The following is a 14,678-nucleotide window of genomic DNA, read 5'->3' as shown; positions in this document are numbered from 1 at the left end:
CGTGAGCCATGGCCGCTGAGCCTGCGCGTCCGGAGCCTGTGCTCCGCAACGGGAGAGGCCACGACAGTGAGAGGCCCGCGTATCGCAAAAAAAAAAAAAAAAAAAAAAGGTGAAATGTGTATCACAAATCATAGATGATTCCATAGGTTTTATGCCCTTTGAATACTTATAACATCAGAGTTTTTGACAGGGTGGCAAGCAGAGTACTCTAACCTCTAAGGAGTTCTCTGTGGTATTTGTAGAGTTTATCAAGGCTAGATAGATAACACTCACCTCAACAGACTTTTAAGTCTTACCAAAACTGGTCCATTTTGGAAAAGGCTGCTCATTTAGATTATAAGCCAACTTGAAGAAGAGGTGTCTATCTGGTTTAAAAGCACTGAGGGACTAATTCATCTTCCCATTTGATGGAAATGTATCTGAAGGATGCAGGCTTTAAGCTCCTCTTAATTATTTTGGGCTTATATTAAATGACCTAACCTATATTTGAAGCCTAACCTGTTTGTAAGAACAGGACTTTCAGTATTGTTCTGTAACTTCCTGTTTGTTTTTTCACCTAACAATGCATCCTGGAAATCTTTGTCAGTTTTTTTTTTTGACAGCTGTAGAGTGTTTAATCACATGGATGTACCTTAATTTAAGTCATACATGATTGATTTATCAGTATTACTTTAAGAGTGACTTTGTGGAATCAGTGTTTACTTTATTCCTGTTTATAAAACACAGCCATCTCAGGACCACCCATGGGTTCTGCATCTGTAGATTCAACCAACTGCAGATGCAGAACCTGCAGCTACAGAGGGCCAGTTGTATATTATGCACCATATAATTCCCAGTCACATATTTTAATTAAGGCTGTTAATAAAGGATGGCAAATAAATGTCATGCAGACATCTATAACTATTTCCAGATCCTGTTATTTTGATCTCTGCACACTTACTGGCAAAGCCATGATCAATCTTAGAATTTTTCTGAGTTTAGCACTTGAGGCAGCCACTGTCAGTCAGTTGGCGTTACTGTTCCAGATGAAATCTATTTGTCAGTACTCTACCTTTTTAAAATTTATTATAGCCACTTACTACTGGTTCACTAGCTATGTTTGGGGCTGTCAAGTTATTTCTGGGAAGCCTCAAAAACCACCCATGTCTCTCCATGTGTTTCACAACCCTTCAAGTTGTTCTGGATTTACTTCACTATCTTATAGTTTCATTAAGCTTAAGATTTGTTTAAACCTCCAATCTATAATGTCACTTAAACATATAGTTTTTAAGTCATCACACTTCAAAAAAGTAGTTGCAGTATGACACTAAAATCACACACACGATATTTGGTATCTTTATGGTTTAAAAGCACTGAGGGACTAATTCATCTTCCCATTTGATGGAAATGTCCCTGAAGGATGCAAGCTTAAGTTCCTCTTAATTATTTTGGGCTTATATTAAATGACCTAACCTATATTTGAAGCCTGACCTGTTCGTAAGAAAAGGAGTTTCAGTATTAGGGAATTTTACTACAGTGAAAAATGGACCTAAACATAATCAAGTGTTTGTAAACAAACATTTGATAAAGCATTTTTATAGCTGAAAGTTGAACTAGTTTTTGGGAGCCATTGTTTATTGGTATAATAACTAGTTTTTAAAAGCTTAATTTTTTAGATGACAAGAAACTAGACCTTTGCAAAATCTATAAGAAATCACACTTTCTAACTTATGTGAATTAGCATGTGTATTTCAATGATATTAACAGTTTGTTCCCACTGCAGTAGAGCTCCTCATTCATTTTTTTGCTTCTGAATCACAGATACTACTGTAGATCCTATTAACACATATATGCTAAAATTTCTGATCATTTACTACATGTCATTTATTGTACACTGTTTTTTATACTAGGGTTTTGTGAAAAATACAGTGGACCAGAGAAGAAGGGTTCTGTTGGGTTTTGCTTGCACATACATGACATACAACAACAACAGCAAAAAAAGAAAGAAAGAAAAGAAAAGTAAAGAAAAAGGAAAATCTTTATAACAGGAAAATTTCAAATTACTTTTTTATCCCACATCTTTGAGTTAACTTTTCAGGAAGATGTGGCAAGTTTATCTGTACTTTAAAACAGTGATTCTCAAACTTTAGCATGCATCAGAATCACCTGAAGGGTTTATTACAACACATTACTGGTCCCCACTCCCAGAATTACTGATTTTAGGGGTCTGAGCTGATATGGGGCCCAAGAACTTCCATTTCTAACAAGCTCCAAAGTCATGCTGCTGCTGGTATAGGGACCACACTTTGGGAACCACTGGCTTAGATGATCCCTCAGCGCCATGATATTATTACATAACCCATTTTTAGAAGCACAGAACAGATTTTTCCCTCTTTCTTTCTATCCCCTTTATTGTTACCTTTCTAGACTCTCATCTGGGGACTTCCCTGGCGGTCCAGTGGTTAAGACTCCGCACTTCTACTGCAGGGGGTGCGGGTTTGATCCCTGGTCCATTGGGGAACTAAGATCCCACATGCCATGTGGCATGGCCAAAAAGAAAAAAAAATTCTTATCTGGATTGGTTGGGAGGTTGTGAGGGTAGAAGTGAGGTGATGGTCAGTTTGGAAGAGAGTAAATAAGGGGAAAAGTGCCACATTTCATTAACTAAGGCATTTCCTAATGTAAAGAAAAGTCAATAGGTTGATAAATAATTCAGCTCTTGCCATTAAAGAGCAGTTTAATTATTGTTACTGGACAAGTGTCAAGTCTGTCAATTGAGTGTTTAAATAGTGTGGGTATTCATAATTTAGAAATTTTTTTCCTTTTTCATAAATTATCTTGAATATACTCTAGTGTATATTTGGTATTAGAAATAAGTGGGTTGGTTTTTTTTTGTTTGTTTGTGTTCCAATCTGGTCTTTTTTTAATGTACAGATTGATAATTAGGTTTATAACCCTGAGTTTCCCTCTCATGAAATTTGACTTCTGTCCTCTTAAAGAGTCTATTAGAAAAATACTACATAAAAACAAGATACTTTTCTGGTAGTCTGTTTAAGGGTAGTTGTGTGCATGTGTTTGCTTTTCTTAAAGATTTACAGAGACTACTACGATTGTCTTCATTGTATTATTTCCTTGGTTCCTTGGGGAACTAACTTTTCTATCAGAAAAGTATTTCTCCTTAATTCAAATTTGAATTAATAAATTGTTTTTTGTATTAAATAACATGCCTGATTTTTTTTCTTGTTGCTAAACTTGTTTACCTATTGGTAGATAAAAATGATTACCATTCAACATACTGAATAATAGCCAATTTTTTTGTGTGTGTGTTCTTAGTACACTCAGAAGAAGCCTTGTTTTTACTGGCAACCTGTTATTACCGCTCAGGAAAGGCATATAAAGCATATAGACTCTTGAAAGGACACAGTTGTACTACACCGCAATGTAAATACCTGCTTGCAAAATGTTGTGTTGATCTCAGCAAGTAAGTTTCTAAATCTTTTCTATCTAATTTTGTTCTACTTACACTGTAGAATTCTGGATAAAATTCTTTTGATGGACTAAACTCGGACTGACTCCCTTTCTCCCCTCTTTTGATAGTAGAGGTTTGTCTATTTCAGTAACTTTTGAAATGTTTACACTGCTGCTTATGGCATTATTATTTTGTTATGGAGAGATTTCATTGTTATGGTATAAATAATAGAATTTAACTCTGGAGAAACCTAAGTTATAACTAATTCCGATCATTTTCTAAAATGATCCTAAGTTATTTCTTCTCCTTTGCTTTCATTGCTAGACCAGTTGGAATAAGCCTGAAAACCTAACTTACCAGTTCATCTGAGATTAATGCTCCCTTGTGTCTAGATAGTTGTGTAATTATTTGCCTTTCAAGATCATTCTGTTTGGGAACCATTACTCCTTTGAAGCAAGGAGGCAGATTCAGGAGAACATTTCTTTTGCACAGTACAGTTCAACCAAGTCAGCTGTCCATATTCTGAATCTGGAGGCAGCTAGAGATTTAGCTAGTTGTAGTCTGTCAAACTGTTTTCTGTGCTGTGAGAAATGGAATAATGGTAAAGGTGACTAAACAGATAATTGTAAAAGCCTTTGTATTTAGTCTGTAGATTTACAGTGAGAGAATACAAATAAGCCTCATAAAGTCTCCATAGTCTGCTAAATATTTTATTTGTCCAGTGTCTAATTGATGACTTTTAAATTAAAGCTAGCTAAAATATATATAAAATTTCTGAGACATTTGTTATTGAATTATTTCTACTCCAAAGATTCTAATGTTAAATTCTTAAAAATCTACTTATTTAATTTACCAGTTTCTTAAGCCAGTTCTTAACATTAGACATTCTTATCCCATTTATAAATATTTATAGTTTTTAAAAAGTCCCACTGATAGTAACAGAACTTTAGATATCAAGTTTTATGTTTAGGATATACTATGTAAGCTTACTTGAGAGTTTTCCACATGATGATTTGGAAAAAACTTTAAAACACAAACCATTACAAACTCTGATATGCTAAAAATATATAGTGAAATCAGGCAAATTTCTTTTCCCTTTGGGGAACATTTGTAATTTTCTATATCAAGAAAACATAATTGATAAATAGATGAAGTGCTATTAAGTTTTATTTGTAAACCTAAAAATAACTGAGGCCATTAAGTATGCAGTTTTTAATTAATATGTTAGACTTGTTTAACCTGCTTGCAAATTCCTACGTCAAGGAATTATAGAACTAAGAAGGACCTCCACATCTGTTAATGAGGAACCATTCATATTTTCCCCCCAGTATAATGGTCTTCCGTTTCTTTTGACGTGAGTAATGTGTATGTTGCTCAGACTAGATTTGTACATACAGAGAATAAAGGTAACTGTTTCTATTTTTAAAAGTAAGACTGAAATTTTAAGATTTACTTTGTCTCCATAGTAAGAGGTACATTAGTAATGAAGAATGTCTTTACACACACTGCTTTTTATATTGACTTTTTTTTTAAATCTGTAAATTTGTGTTTTAAAGGCTTGCAGAAGGGGAACAGATCTTATCTGGTGGAGTGTTTAATAAGCCGAAAAGCCATGATGATATTGTTACTGAGTTTGGTGATTCAGCTTGCTTTACTCTTTCATTGTTGGGACATGTATATTGGTAAGTAAGAATGATTCAAATTACCAGAAATTTGTTTCCAGTACTAGAATGCTTTGTGGTTTTAAAAAAAACTATGTTGATCTGTTTTTATCAAATAGCATTTGGTTGAGTAGTACACAGTCTTGTAGTTCCATGATCTTGTTAAACCTGTAAAACAGTAGAGATTTCGATCCTGTCTATGACTGTCCACTTTGCTTTAATGATAAATAGCTACAGCAGCACTACCTAACAATTGAGTGCGCATGTGGGTTTTTTTTACCTTGGGTTAGGAGAATATCTTCATGTGACCTACCAAGGAAAAAGAAGCAAAGAGTGAAGTTTTTTCTATAATATTAAATGTCACCACTGCTCCTTAGAAAGAGGCATGAAGTCATGTTTCAGTAATAAAGAATAGCAGTTCCCATCTGGTATGTCATAATGAATTTGACAGATTTCCTATGATGGTAGCTGAAATGTTAGTGATTTTACAAATAATCTTAAAATTTATTTACATTTATTTTAAATTAAGTCTCTTAAAAGCAAGTGAGAATGAATTCAGAGTTATCACTATGATAATATTGTTCTCACTGATTTTTATTCTGAAATACACTGAGTTGGGGAGTAATTAGGTAACAGGAATTGTTCAACTGCCCATGGGAGGGCATTTCATGTGTAAATGTCATCTTTTGCATGTGGGAGAAATGATTGAGGATTGCTTATCTAAAGAATTAGGTTAGCATCTGTTTTAAGATAAATTGAGGCTAGTTTGAATAGCAGTTTTTTAAAAACCCTTGAAAATACCTTTTTGAACAGAATAAATTATTTGGCTGAAATTTGGGGCTCATTTTCAGATGGCACCACTCTTTTGAGAACAGGAGTAAGTAAAGATATAATACCAATAGCTTCATTTATCTTAATAGAAGGACTTGGAGTAATGGATTTAGTTCATGCAACTGTGATTCTTGTCATTTGTTCAAAACACTTTGAGATCCATCCCCTATTGTGCCTAGACACCATACTTGGCACTAGGAATGTAAAGATAAATAACTCACCGTCCTCCTCTGCATCCCCCAAAGGTTTACAATAAAGTGTAGGAGGAAAGAAACAGTAAGCAAAAGTTTATAAATTTTTATCATCACAATTTAAGTGCTATGATAAAATTTGAGCAGTATTCTGTTCAAATGAGGGAATAATCAGTCCTACCCAGTTAAGAAGAGAGGTAAGATGGTAACTAGGAAAGACTTGATAGAAGAGTCTTTTTTGTTTCTTTTAACTTCTCAATAATAAGAAAATTAGAAATTAGAAAATGGGCAAAATACTTGAATGGACACTTCACCACAGAGGGTATGTGAATGGTAAATAAGCACATGAAAAGATGTACCAAATCATTAGCCATTAAGGAAAAGGAAATAAAAACTACCATTAGAAGCTATTACATGCCTATTAAAATGGCTAAAATTAAAAGTACTGACAATATCAAGTGCTAATGGGGATGCAGAGCAATGGGATTTCTCATACATTGCTGGTGAGAATGTAAAATGGTACTTGTACATGAATGTTCATAGCAGATTTATTTGTAAAAGCCCAAAAATAGAATCAACTCAAATTCAGTGGGTGAATGAATAAAAAAACCCGCATCCGTACAATGAACTACTACTCAGCAATAAAGAGGAACAAACTATTTTTTTTTTTTTTTTTGCGGTACGCGGGCCTCTCTCTGTTGTGGCCTCTCCCGTTGCGGAGCACAGGCTCCAGACGCGCAGGCTCAGCGGCCATGGCTCACCGGCCCAGCCGCTCCGCGGCATGTGGGATCTTCTAGGATCGGGGCACGAACCCGTGTCCCCTGCATCGGCAGGCGGACTCTCAACCACTGCGCCACCAGGGAAGCTCGGAACAAACTATTGATAAACATAATAACTTGGATTTCAAGGGCATTATGACAAGTGAAAAAAGCCAATTTCAAAATTTTACATACACTATGATATCATTTATATAACATTATTTAATAAAACAAAGTAAGAGAAGGTGTTAAATCACAAAAGTGCTATATATATTACTAATTATTTTAAAACAAGATCACTTGTTTAAAAGTTTTTGAAGGTGCAGTTTTATCAGGTCCTAACCATGAAGAAGGAAGGTTTTTCCCCTTCCTCAGAGAAATAAGGATGGGTTATTTTTATTCATCATAAAGTTGAAAAGGTTAAGTATCCAATGGGGCACAACCCTGCTTCAAAAACTAGTGCTTCATTTCAGTCATCATACACCTGTCTTGTGACCAAAGTTGCACCCCATAATCTAGAAACTCATGTGTTATTGTTTTGAAGCTATAGCTTGTTAGGTTATCTGTTATCTCCAGTATTTTGATGTAGACAATCATTAGTCTTTTTGTCTACAACAGCACATGGAACTTGCATCTTTAGGACACAGCTGATACTAAGTTTGGTTCTTAGATTAACCTATTTCTTCCCAGTGCCATTTAAATAGTTTTTTTTAACCCCAATTCTTTGGGAAACTTCTTTCAGAGTTTTAGTTTTTAAAAAAATCCATCTAAAGTTGGGGCACTCCGGGCAGCTTAATTTTATTAAATCTTTCCCCCTTTTTAATCTCTCTATTGAATAGAGATCTGTCTCCCAGATTTGGTTATTGTAAGTCCACATCTGGCTTCTTCCCCAGTTAACTTTTATGTTATTGGATTGGCCAAAAAGTTTGTTCAGGTTTTTTCATAACATCCCAACAAACTTTTTGGCCAGCCCAATATTTATACATACCAGTATCTATCCATGTGTGTGCATGTGTGTGTATATCTGATCTCTTCTTAGCAGACATTTTGTATTACATTTATTTTATGGTCTATTAATCAGATCATGGCTTATTATAAAAATCAGCCTTGCCAACTTATCAAAGGTTTAAGAAAATTTATCTTTTGGTAATGTAAAAAGACAATATAATTTACATAATACTGGAGAAGAGGATTTTCTTCACAAATGATCACCTCTTACATTTTCATATTTTTTCTTGAATAGATTATCTTTGCCTCATCAGTTTGTCCACCACTTTTCTGGCCATTTAAGTAATTCATACAGTCTACTCAATGCAACTTTAAAAATTATTAGTAAAAGTATTTTATGATATATTGTATAAGCAAAGCAAGGGGGTGAGGCTATTGAAAACAGGAAAGAGGTAATATAAAAATGAGAAATATAATTTCCTGTCCTCAGAAAGCTTATAATCAATTGCAAGAGAGCACACATGAAAGATAAATAAATTGGGGACTCCCCTGGTGGTCTGTTGGTTAAGACTTCACTTTCCAGTGCAGGGAGTGCAGGTTCAATCCCTGGTCGGGGAGCTGAGATCCCACATGCCTCCTGGCCAAAAAAGCAAAACAAAAACAGAAGCAGTATTGTAACAAATTCAATAAAGACTTTAAAAATGGTCCACATCAAAAAAAAATCTTTAAAAAAAAAAAGGTAAAGAAATAGACAAACCATAATTAGTTATATAAGCAATGAGGGGGCTATATAACATGAGTTAGTTTAGGTCAAACATTGAGATTTCACTGTACTTTTCTTTTCATGGCCTTATGTTAAAAGTTCCTGAGCAATGATTTGACACTTTCCACTCCTAATTATTACTTTCAAAAAATACTCTTTTTATGTCTTTGCTTTGTTTCCTATTTTTAAGTTACCCCTCTATCCATGGTAAATGATTATATCATTCTTGTTACAACTATTTTTCCTTTAAGAAATTTCATCTAAGCAATCCTAGATATAGACTGATAAAACTTACATTTTCTGAAAGTCTGCCTCCTGCTCCTGCTTCCTTCTTTGTCTATGTTTATTGGGTCAAATTAGGCAAATGTGGGAAGCTAGGTAGTCTTCAACTAGTGGTATTTTCTTGTCTTTATTACATCATTTATTCTAGTTTCTATTCACTTGCAAAATTTGAAAGTAAGGCACACCAATATATAGTTACCCAAGGGGGTCTTCTTTTCAGTTCTCTGAGATACACTGACAGCACATAAACAGATTATGTTTTAACTGATAGTTTCATTTGAGGGTTGTTTTGAAAATCTTGGTTAGATGCCATCTGGTCCTTTATAAAACCTTAGGGTTTTGGAAAAATTGCTGTATCTTAATTTTTTTCCATTAGATAATGAAGAATTTCAACCTTAGACCAGGTGAATAGTATTTTTTAACCTGAAAGCTCCAACAAGTCTCACTAACCCTCAATCCCATCTTCCCCCCATTTAAAAGCTAGGGAGGGGCTTCCCTGGTGTCTCAGTGGTTAAGAATCTACCTGCCAATGCAGGGGACACAGGTTCGAGCCCTGGTCCGGGAAGATCCCACATGCTGCGGAGCAACTAAGCCCATGCACCACACCTACTGAGCCTGCGCCCCAGAGCCCGTGAGCCACAACTACTGAGCCCACGTGCCACAACTATTGAAGCTCGAGCGCCTAGAGCCCATGCTCCACAACAAGAGAAGCCACCACAAGGAGAAGCCCGTGCACCACAACAAAGAGTAGCCCCACTTGCTGCAACTAGAGAAAGCCCGTGCGCAGCAATGAAGGCTCAGTGCAGCCAAAAATAAAATAAAATAAATTAATTAATTAAAAATAAAATAAAAGCTAGGGAGGCAACAATGCTGTTCTAATAATTTCCAGATTGTTTCAAGTATATAGGGTCCCAAGAATGTTGTTTATATTCTAAATGTAAGCCTTTATATACCCAATTTAGAAAGAAACATGAATTTTCCTTTAAGTTAAGAGCTACCACCTCTACTTTGTTAAAAAATCTGATCATTTAAATGTGCTATATTTGAAGCATTTAAGTCACTTTCAAAATTACCACTGGGATTTATATTTAAAATCAACAATAAGACTGAACTATTTGGGTGTTTTCCATATGTCCTCAGTAATTCTAATATCCAACAGGAAATTAAAAGCAATATAGTATTTAAGAAGGCTATGATAGCTTGTTTATTTTGTTAACATTCCTTTCAATTCATGTTCTGTTTGCTTTCACCTGACTTTTGACTTGAACTGCCCTAAATAATAGAGACTGGAGGATGGTGAGAAGGAGAAATTGGTAATTTAAGAAAGAATCTAGAAGAGTACTCTCAGAACTTATATAAGATTTACCTAATTTTCTGTATCAAAAGTTTTTTTGTAATAGATGTTTTAGGTTTTATAGCTTGTCTAATCTATTTGTTTGTCTTTACAGCAAGACAGATCGGCTTGCCAAAGGATCAGAATGTTACCAAAAGAGCCTTAGTTTAAATCCTTTCCTCTGGTCCCCCTTTGAATCATTATGTGAAATAGGTAAGCTTGTAGAGGTGGCTACGGGAGGGTTCTCCCATTTCTTCTTCCTCTTTTTTTTTTCCCCCTGCTTAATTTTTGGAGAGTGATACAAATTATCCACTAGAAAAGTATTTTTCAAAGCTAAGGGCTTTTAAAATTGAAAACAAGAAATAAGGTAGAATCATATGTTTCAGGAATAATGTGCCCTTTCTTGTGTCCTCTAGAATGAGTTGTATTGTGAGTATAACACTAGCCAAAATAGCATTCTGGGTAAGAAAAGAAATTAATAGAATGCCCAGAGCAGAAACTGTTCTATAAATAAGACCTGGATAATATGGGGGGAGAGTGTCTCAGCATATATGTTCCAGGATGCATGAAGGATCATTTTAAAACATTGTGTCTTTACATAGAAGTGCTCAGAACTTTACTATGATTTCTACAGGGCTTCACCTCTCCACCCTCACTCCTTACCTTGAGCAAAATGAGATCTAGTTGCTTTCTGCTTTAAAACAAACACAGAAATCTGCATTCTCCTGTGATTTATTATATTTAAAGTCAGTGTCATTGTGGTTTAGTTTATTTCCTGAATTTACAGCTTTATCTTAGGGGTAAACTTTTACAATTAATTGATGGATGGGCTTTTGGGAGATAAATCTGATTCACTGAAACAGACAGAAGAACTTTAAAACTCTGGATAAGGCCTTATTTCTACTGATTTATGCATGCTTGAAAAAAAAATTTAACCATTTCCTCAGAGGCAAACTTTTTTTTTTCCCCTTCACAGGTGAAAAGCCAGATCCTGACCAAACATTTAAATTAACATCTTTACAGAACTTTAGCAGCTGTCTGCCCAACTCTTGCACAACACTAGTATCTAATCATAGTTTATCTCACAGACAGCCTGAGACAGTTCTTACAGAAACACCCCAGGACACAATTGTAAGTGTATTATACACTAGTGTTCAAAATATTGTGAAAATGAAAAACAATGATCTGAACTAAATAATGTATCATAAATGACATGGTAGAAATTTTCTGTTTCAGGAATTAAACAGACTGAATTTAGAATCTTCCAATTCAAAGTACTCATTGAATACAGATTCTTCAGTGTCTTATATTGATTCAGCTGTAATTTCACCAGATACTGTCCCTCTTGGAACAGGAACTTCCATATTATCTAAACAAGTTCAAAATAAACCAAAAACTGGTCGAAGTTTATTAGGAGGACCAGCTGCTCTTAGCCCATTAACCCCAAGGTAAGACAAATAAAAGATACTTTAAAATGTGCTGTAATATTAAATGATCATATAGTAATTCCTATATTAGTAATATAAATTAATATGAACAGCAACTTCTAAATCATTATGGAAATAGAGGTATTTAATAAGTCAATAATGAACCTATTCCATTTTCAGAAAATGAAGTAATAGAAATACAGTACCTGTGATAAAAATTCCGTCTTAAATATTGGAGAAAATTTTAAAACATGCCTTATTCAGCTGGTGTATGCATTAAAAAATATTGTGTTTATGGCTGTGCATCAGTGAACCTCTTAAAATGTTGGAATGCTTATGATAATAATCAGAGTGACAGCAGTGGTTATTGTTAAAGTGCTGTATTCCAAAATGGGAAGGAAGAATTGACACCTGTTGATATGAAATATTTTGTCAAATTATCAGAAATATATGTATGTATAAATATAGGAACCCAGCCCAGAGGATGCATATCCAAAAGAATCAAAGTAAAAAATTATATGTTAAAACAGACTATGAGTTGGGTCCCAGGGCCAGGGAGCTACTAAAATAGTATGACCATGAGGTTACAAAACTCACTGAATCCACAGATGTGTTCATTGGTTTCTGGAGACATTTTCTCTGTAATAGGGTCTAAATCCCATGAATTCCAAGAATTTGAAGTAATTTGATAATTTGGATCTTAGCTTTTACAAAGCCACTCTTCTTTATTTCTAATAAGTCTCCTGAGTCAGTAGTTGCTGCTCAATTTAGTTTCTTGTTTGATTTTTTTTTTAAATTTTAGTTATGGTGGGTGGAATAGTCTACATTCACAGCTTATTTTTAATCTGCCCCTCAGATCCTCAATGCCCCCAAGACTGATTTGCCATTCTCTTCCTTTTAGACCTTCTAATTTAAGTATACTGCTGCTTTATATATGCCTTGATGACTTTTTGACACCTTGATTTCAACCTCTTCTCAGTTTTGGGATTTTGCCATTAGAAACCCCAAGTCCTGGAGATGGATCCTATTTACAAAACTACACTAACACATCTTCTGTAATTGACGTGCCATCCACCGGAGCCCCTTCAAAAAAGGTATTTTCCATGTAAAATACAGTTTTGGTATTGATGAAGGGAATTCATTTAAAATTCCAATCTGTTAAAGGCAATTTCAGAATCTAACTTTCTTTAATTGCTGTTGCCTTAGAAGAGTTTATCTAAATGTAAAAGAAGGTCGTCATTATCATAGCCTCCGGTCATAGTAGGAGACACAAAGCTGGTTGCTCTTTTGGCCACGTAAGTTTGTAACTCACAAGTATAGTTTATTTCAGCATATAGCTAAATAAACATATTCAGATTTTTACTTTTAATTTCCTTTTTTTAAAAAACAAAATTAAGATTGTTTCTATCACTTCGGATGTAAATAATGGAAATTATACCTGCCATAGTTTTTGCTTATCCCCACCACTATGTTTGTTTTTTAATTTTACTAATTAACATGATAAAGCCAGCTATTTCTGATAATAAAATTTTTATAGTGGATTCCTCATACAGGTGGAGTAAATATGTAGTGAATGTATGGTAAAATAAAAAATATTTCACAGTATCCTTATAGTAAATACTGCAACAAGACTGAGTTGCAACTGCGACTCTTTTTATAATGTTATTTTATTAAAGTCTGTGGCAGTAGAAGCCAAAGTGCTGTTTATTTAAAACATACCCGTGGTGCAGAGTATCTTATGTGAGAAATTAGTTATATGTAAAATGCCTATTGCGGTGCTTAATAGATGTTTAAGAAATGGAAGCTAAATGAGTCAAACTGGTATGTGAATGACTGATATAGCCCTTTTACCCTCCTAGAGAGACATGTTTCTTCTTGTTTTGTTTTTACTCTTTCACTCCTGAACTTCCTTAGAGTCAGCAAAATTTTTTTCTATGATAGCTTCTTAATGAGTGATAATAGGAACTCCAAGAGTGGTAAACAGGGACTATAAAGTAGTTAATATGTGGATTATTTTAAATAGGATTTTTTAAAAGTTGGCAACTACCTGCTGTTTATTATTATGGGAGTGAAATATAAGTGTGGAAATTAGTTTATTACAGTTATGAGAAGGCATAGTAGGATGGTGGTTAGCATGCCAGGTGAAGTAGGCCAAAACCATGTGAGTCAGAGTAATTAAGGACAAGTTAGGCAATGAACAGGTACATGATTTCATTGCCCAGTCTCAACCTTTTCCTGTCTCAACCTCTTCTGCCTCTGTTCTATTACAAGACATTCCTGGAAAAGCTATACTTCTATGTCTGCCTGCAGTATCAACTAAAAATATCAAACCGAGTAGTGAGTGCAGTAGATAGTTCTTTGCTAAATAAGGACCAGAGTTGACTAAGTTTTGTCCCTTGGGTGAATGTAGAGGTCCTAATCTGGGGAAGGAAGAGGAGGAAGTGTTATAAAAGTTTTATTGTAAGGGAGTGGTAGATTAGGTGAAAATATTCAGTGGATAGTTAGTTATAGAGGAAAGACTCTGGCCAAGTGATAGAAATAATAATTGAAGGGTTAAAATGGCCAGGCTCTCATAGGGAAAGAGAGAGTAGCTAAAGATCTTAATTTGGTAGTAAAAAAAATTTTTTAGTATCCACTGACACGGTAGCCAGAGATCACTTTATAAAGAAGTTAAGTGAGGACTTCCCTGGTGGTCCAGTGGTTAAGACTCCGTGCTTCCACTGCAGGGGGACATGGCTTCATCCCTGGTTGGGAAACTAAGATCCCTCATGACGTGTGGCGCAGCCAAAAAAGAAAAAAAAAAAAAAGGTTAAGTGATGAAAATAAATAGAAATAAGGTAATAAATTAGAGAAAAGAGAAGGGGCAAGCAGAGACCAGTTAATAGAAGATTGAACACACCAGAAAGAAATGCTAATTCTAAGAGCAGTATCCTTAGAATTTGGAAAATAATCAGATTTTTTTTTTTTTTTTTTTTTTTTTTTTTTTTGTGGTACACGGGCCTCTCACTGTTGTGGCCTCTCCCGTTGCAGAGCACA

General features: G+C 34.8%; 1 protein-coding gene across 10 annotated transcripts in view; it reads left to right on the top strand.

The window, feature by feature from the left end:
* The window catches only part of CDC27 (cell division cycle 27), a 61,823-nt gene that overhangs the window by 17,815 nt on the left and 29,330 nt on the right, over positions 1-14,678 (top strand). For all 10 annotated transcript variants that reach the window (XM_007100230.4, XM_024130039.3, XM_007100227.4 and 7 more), the window contains exons 3-8: positions 3,313-3,460; positions 5,005-5,130; positions 10,331-10,428; positions 11,192-11,346; positions 11,452-11,663; positions 12,622-12,736. In XM_007100230.4, the coding sequence (XP_007100292.1) occupies positions 3,313-3,460; positions 5,005-5,130; positions 10,331-10,428; positions 11,192-11,346; positions 11,452-11,663; positions 12,622-12,736 (854 nt within the window). The remainder of the gene's footprint in view (positions 1-3,312; positions 3,461-5,004; positions 5,131-10,330; positions 10,429-11,191; positions 11,347-11,451; positions 11,664-12,621; positions 12,737-14,678) is intronic.

This window comes from Physeter macrocephalus, chromosome 14, assembly GCF_002837175.3.
Source record: "Physeter macrocephalus isolate SW-GA chromosome 14, ASM283717v5, whole genome shotgun sequence".
Lineage (NCBI taxonomy): Eukaryota > Metazoa > Chordata > Mammalia > Artiodactyla > Physeteridae > Physeter > Physeter macrocephalus.
This window is presented reverse-complemented; position numbering and strand designations above follow the sequence as displayed.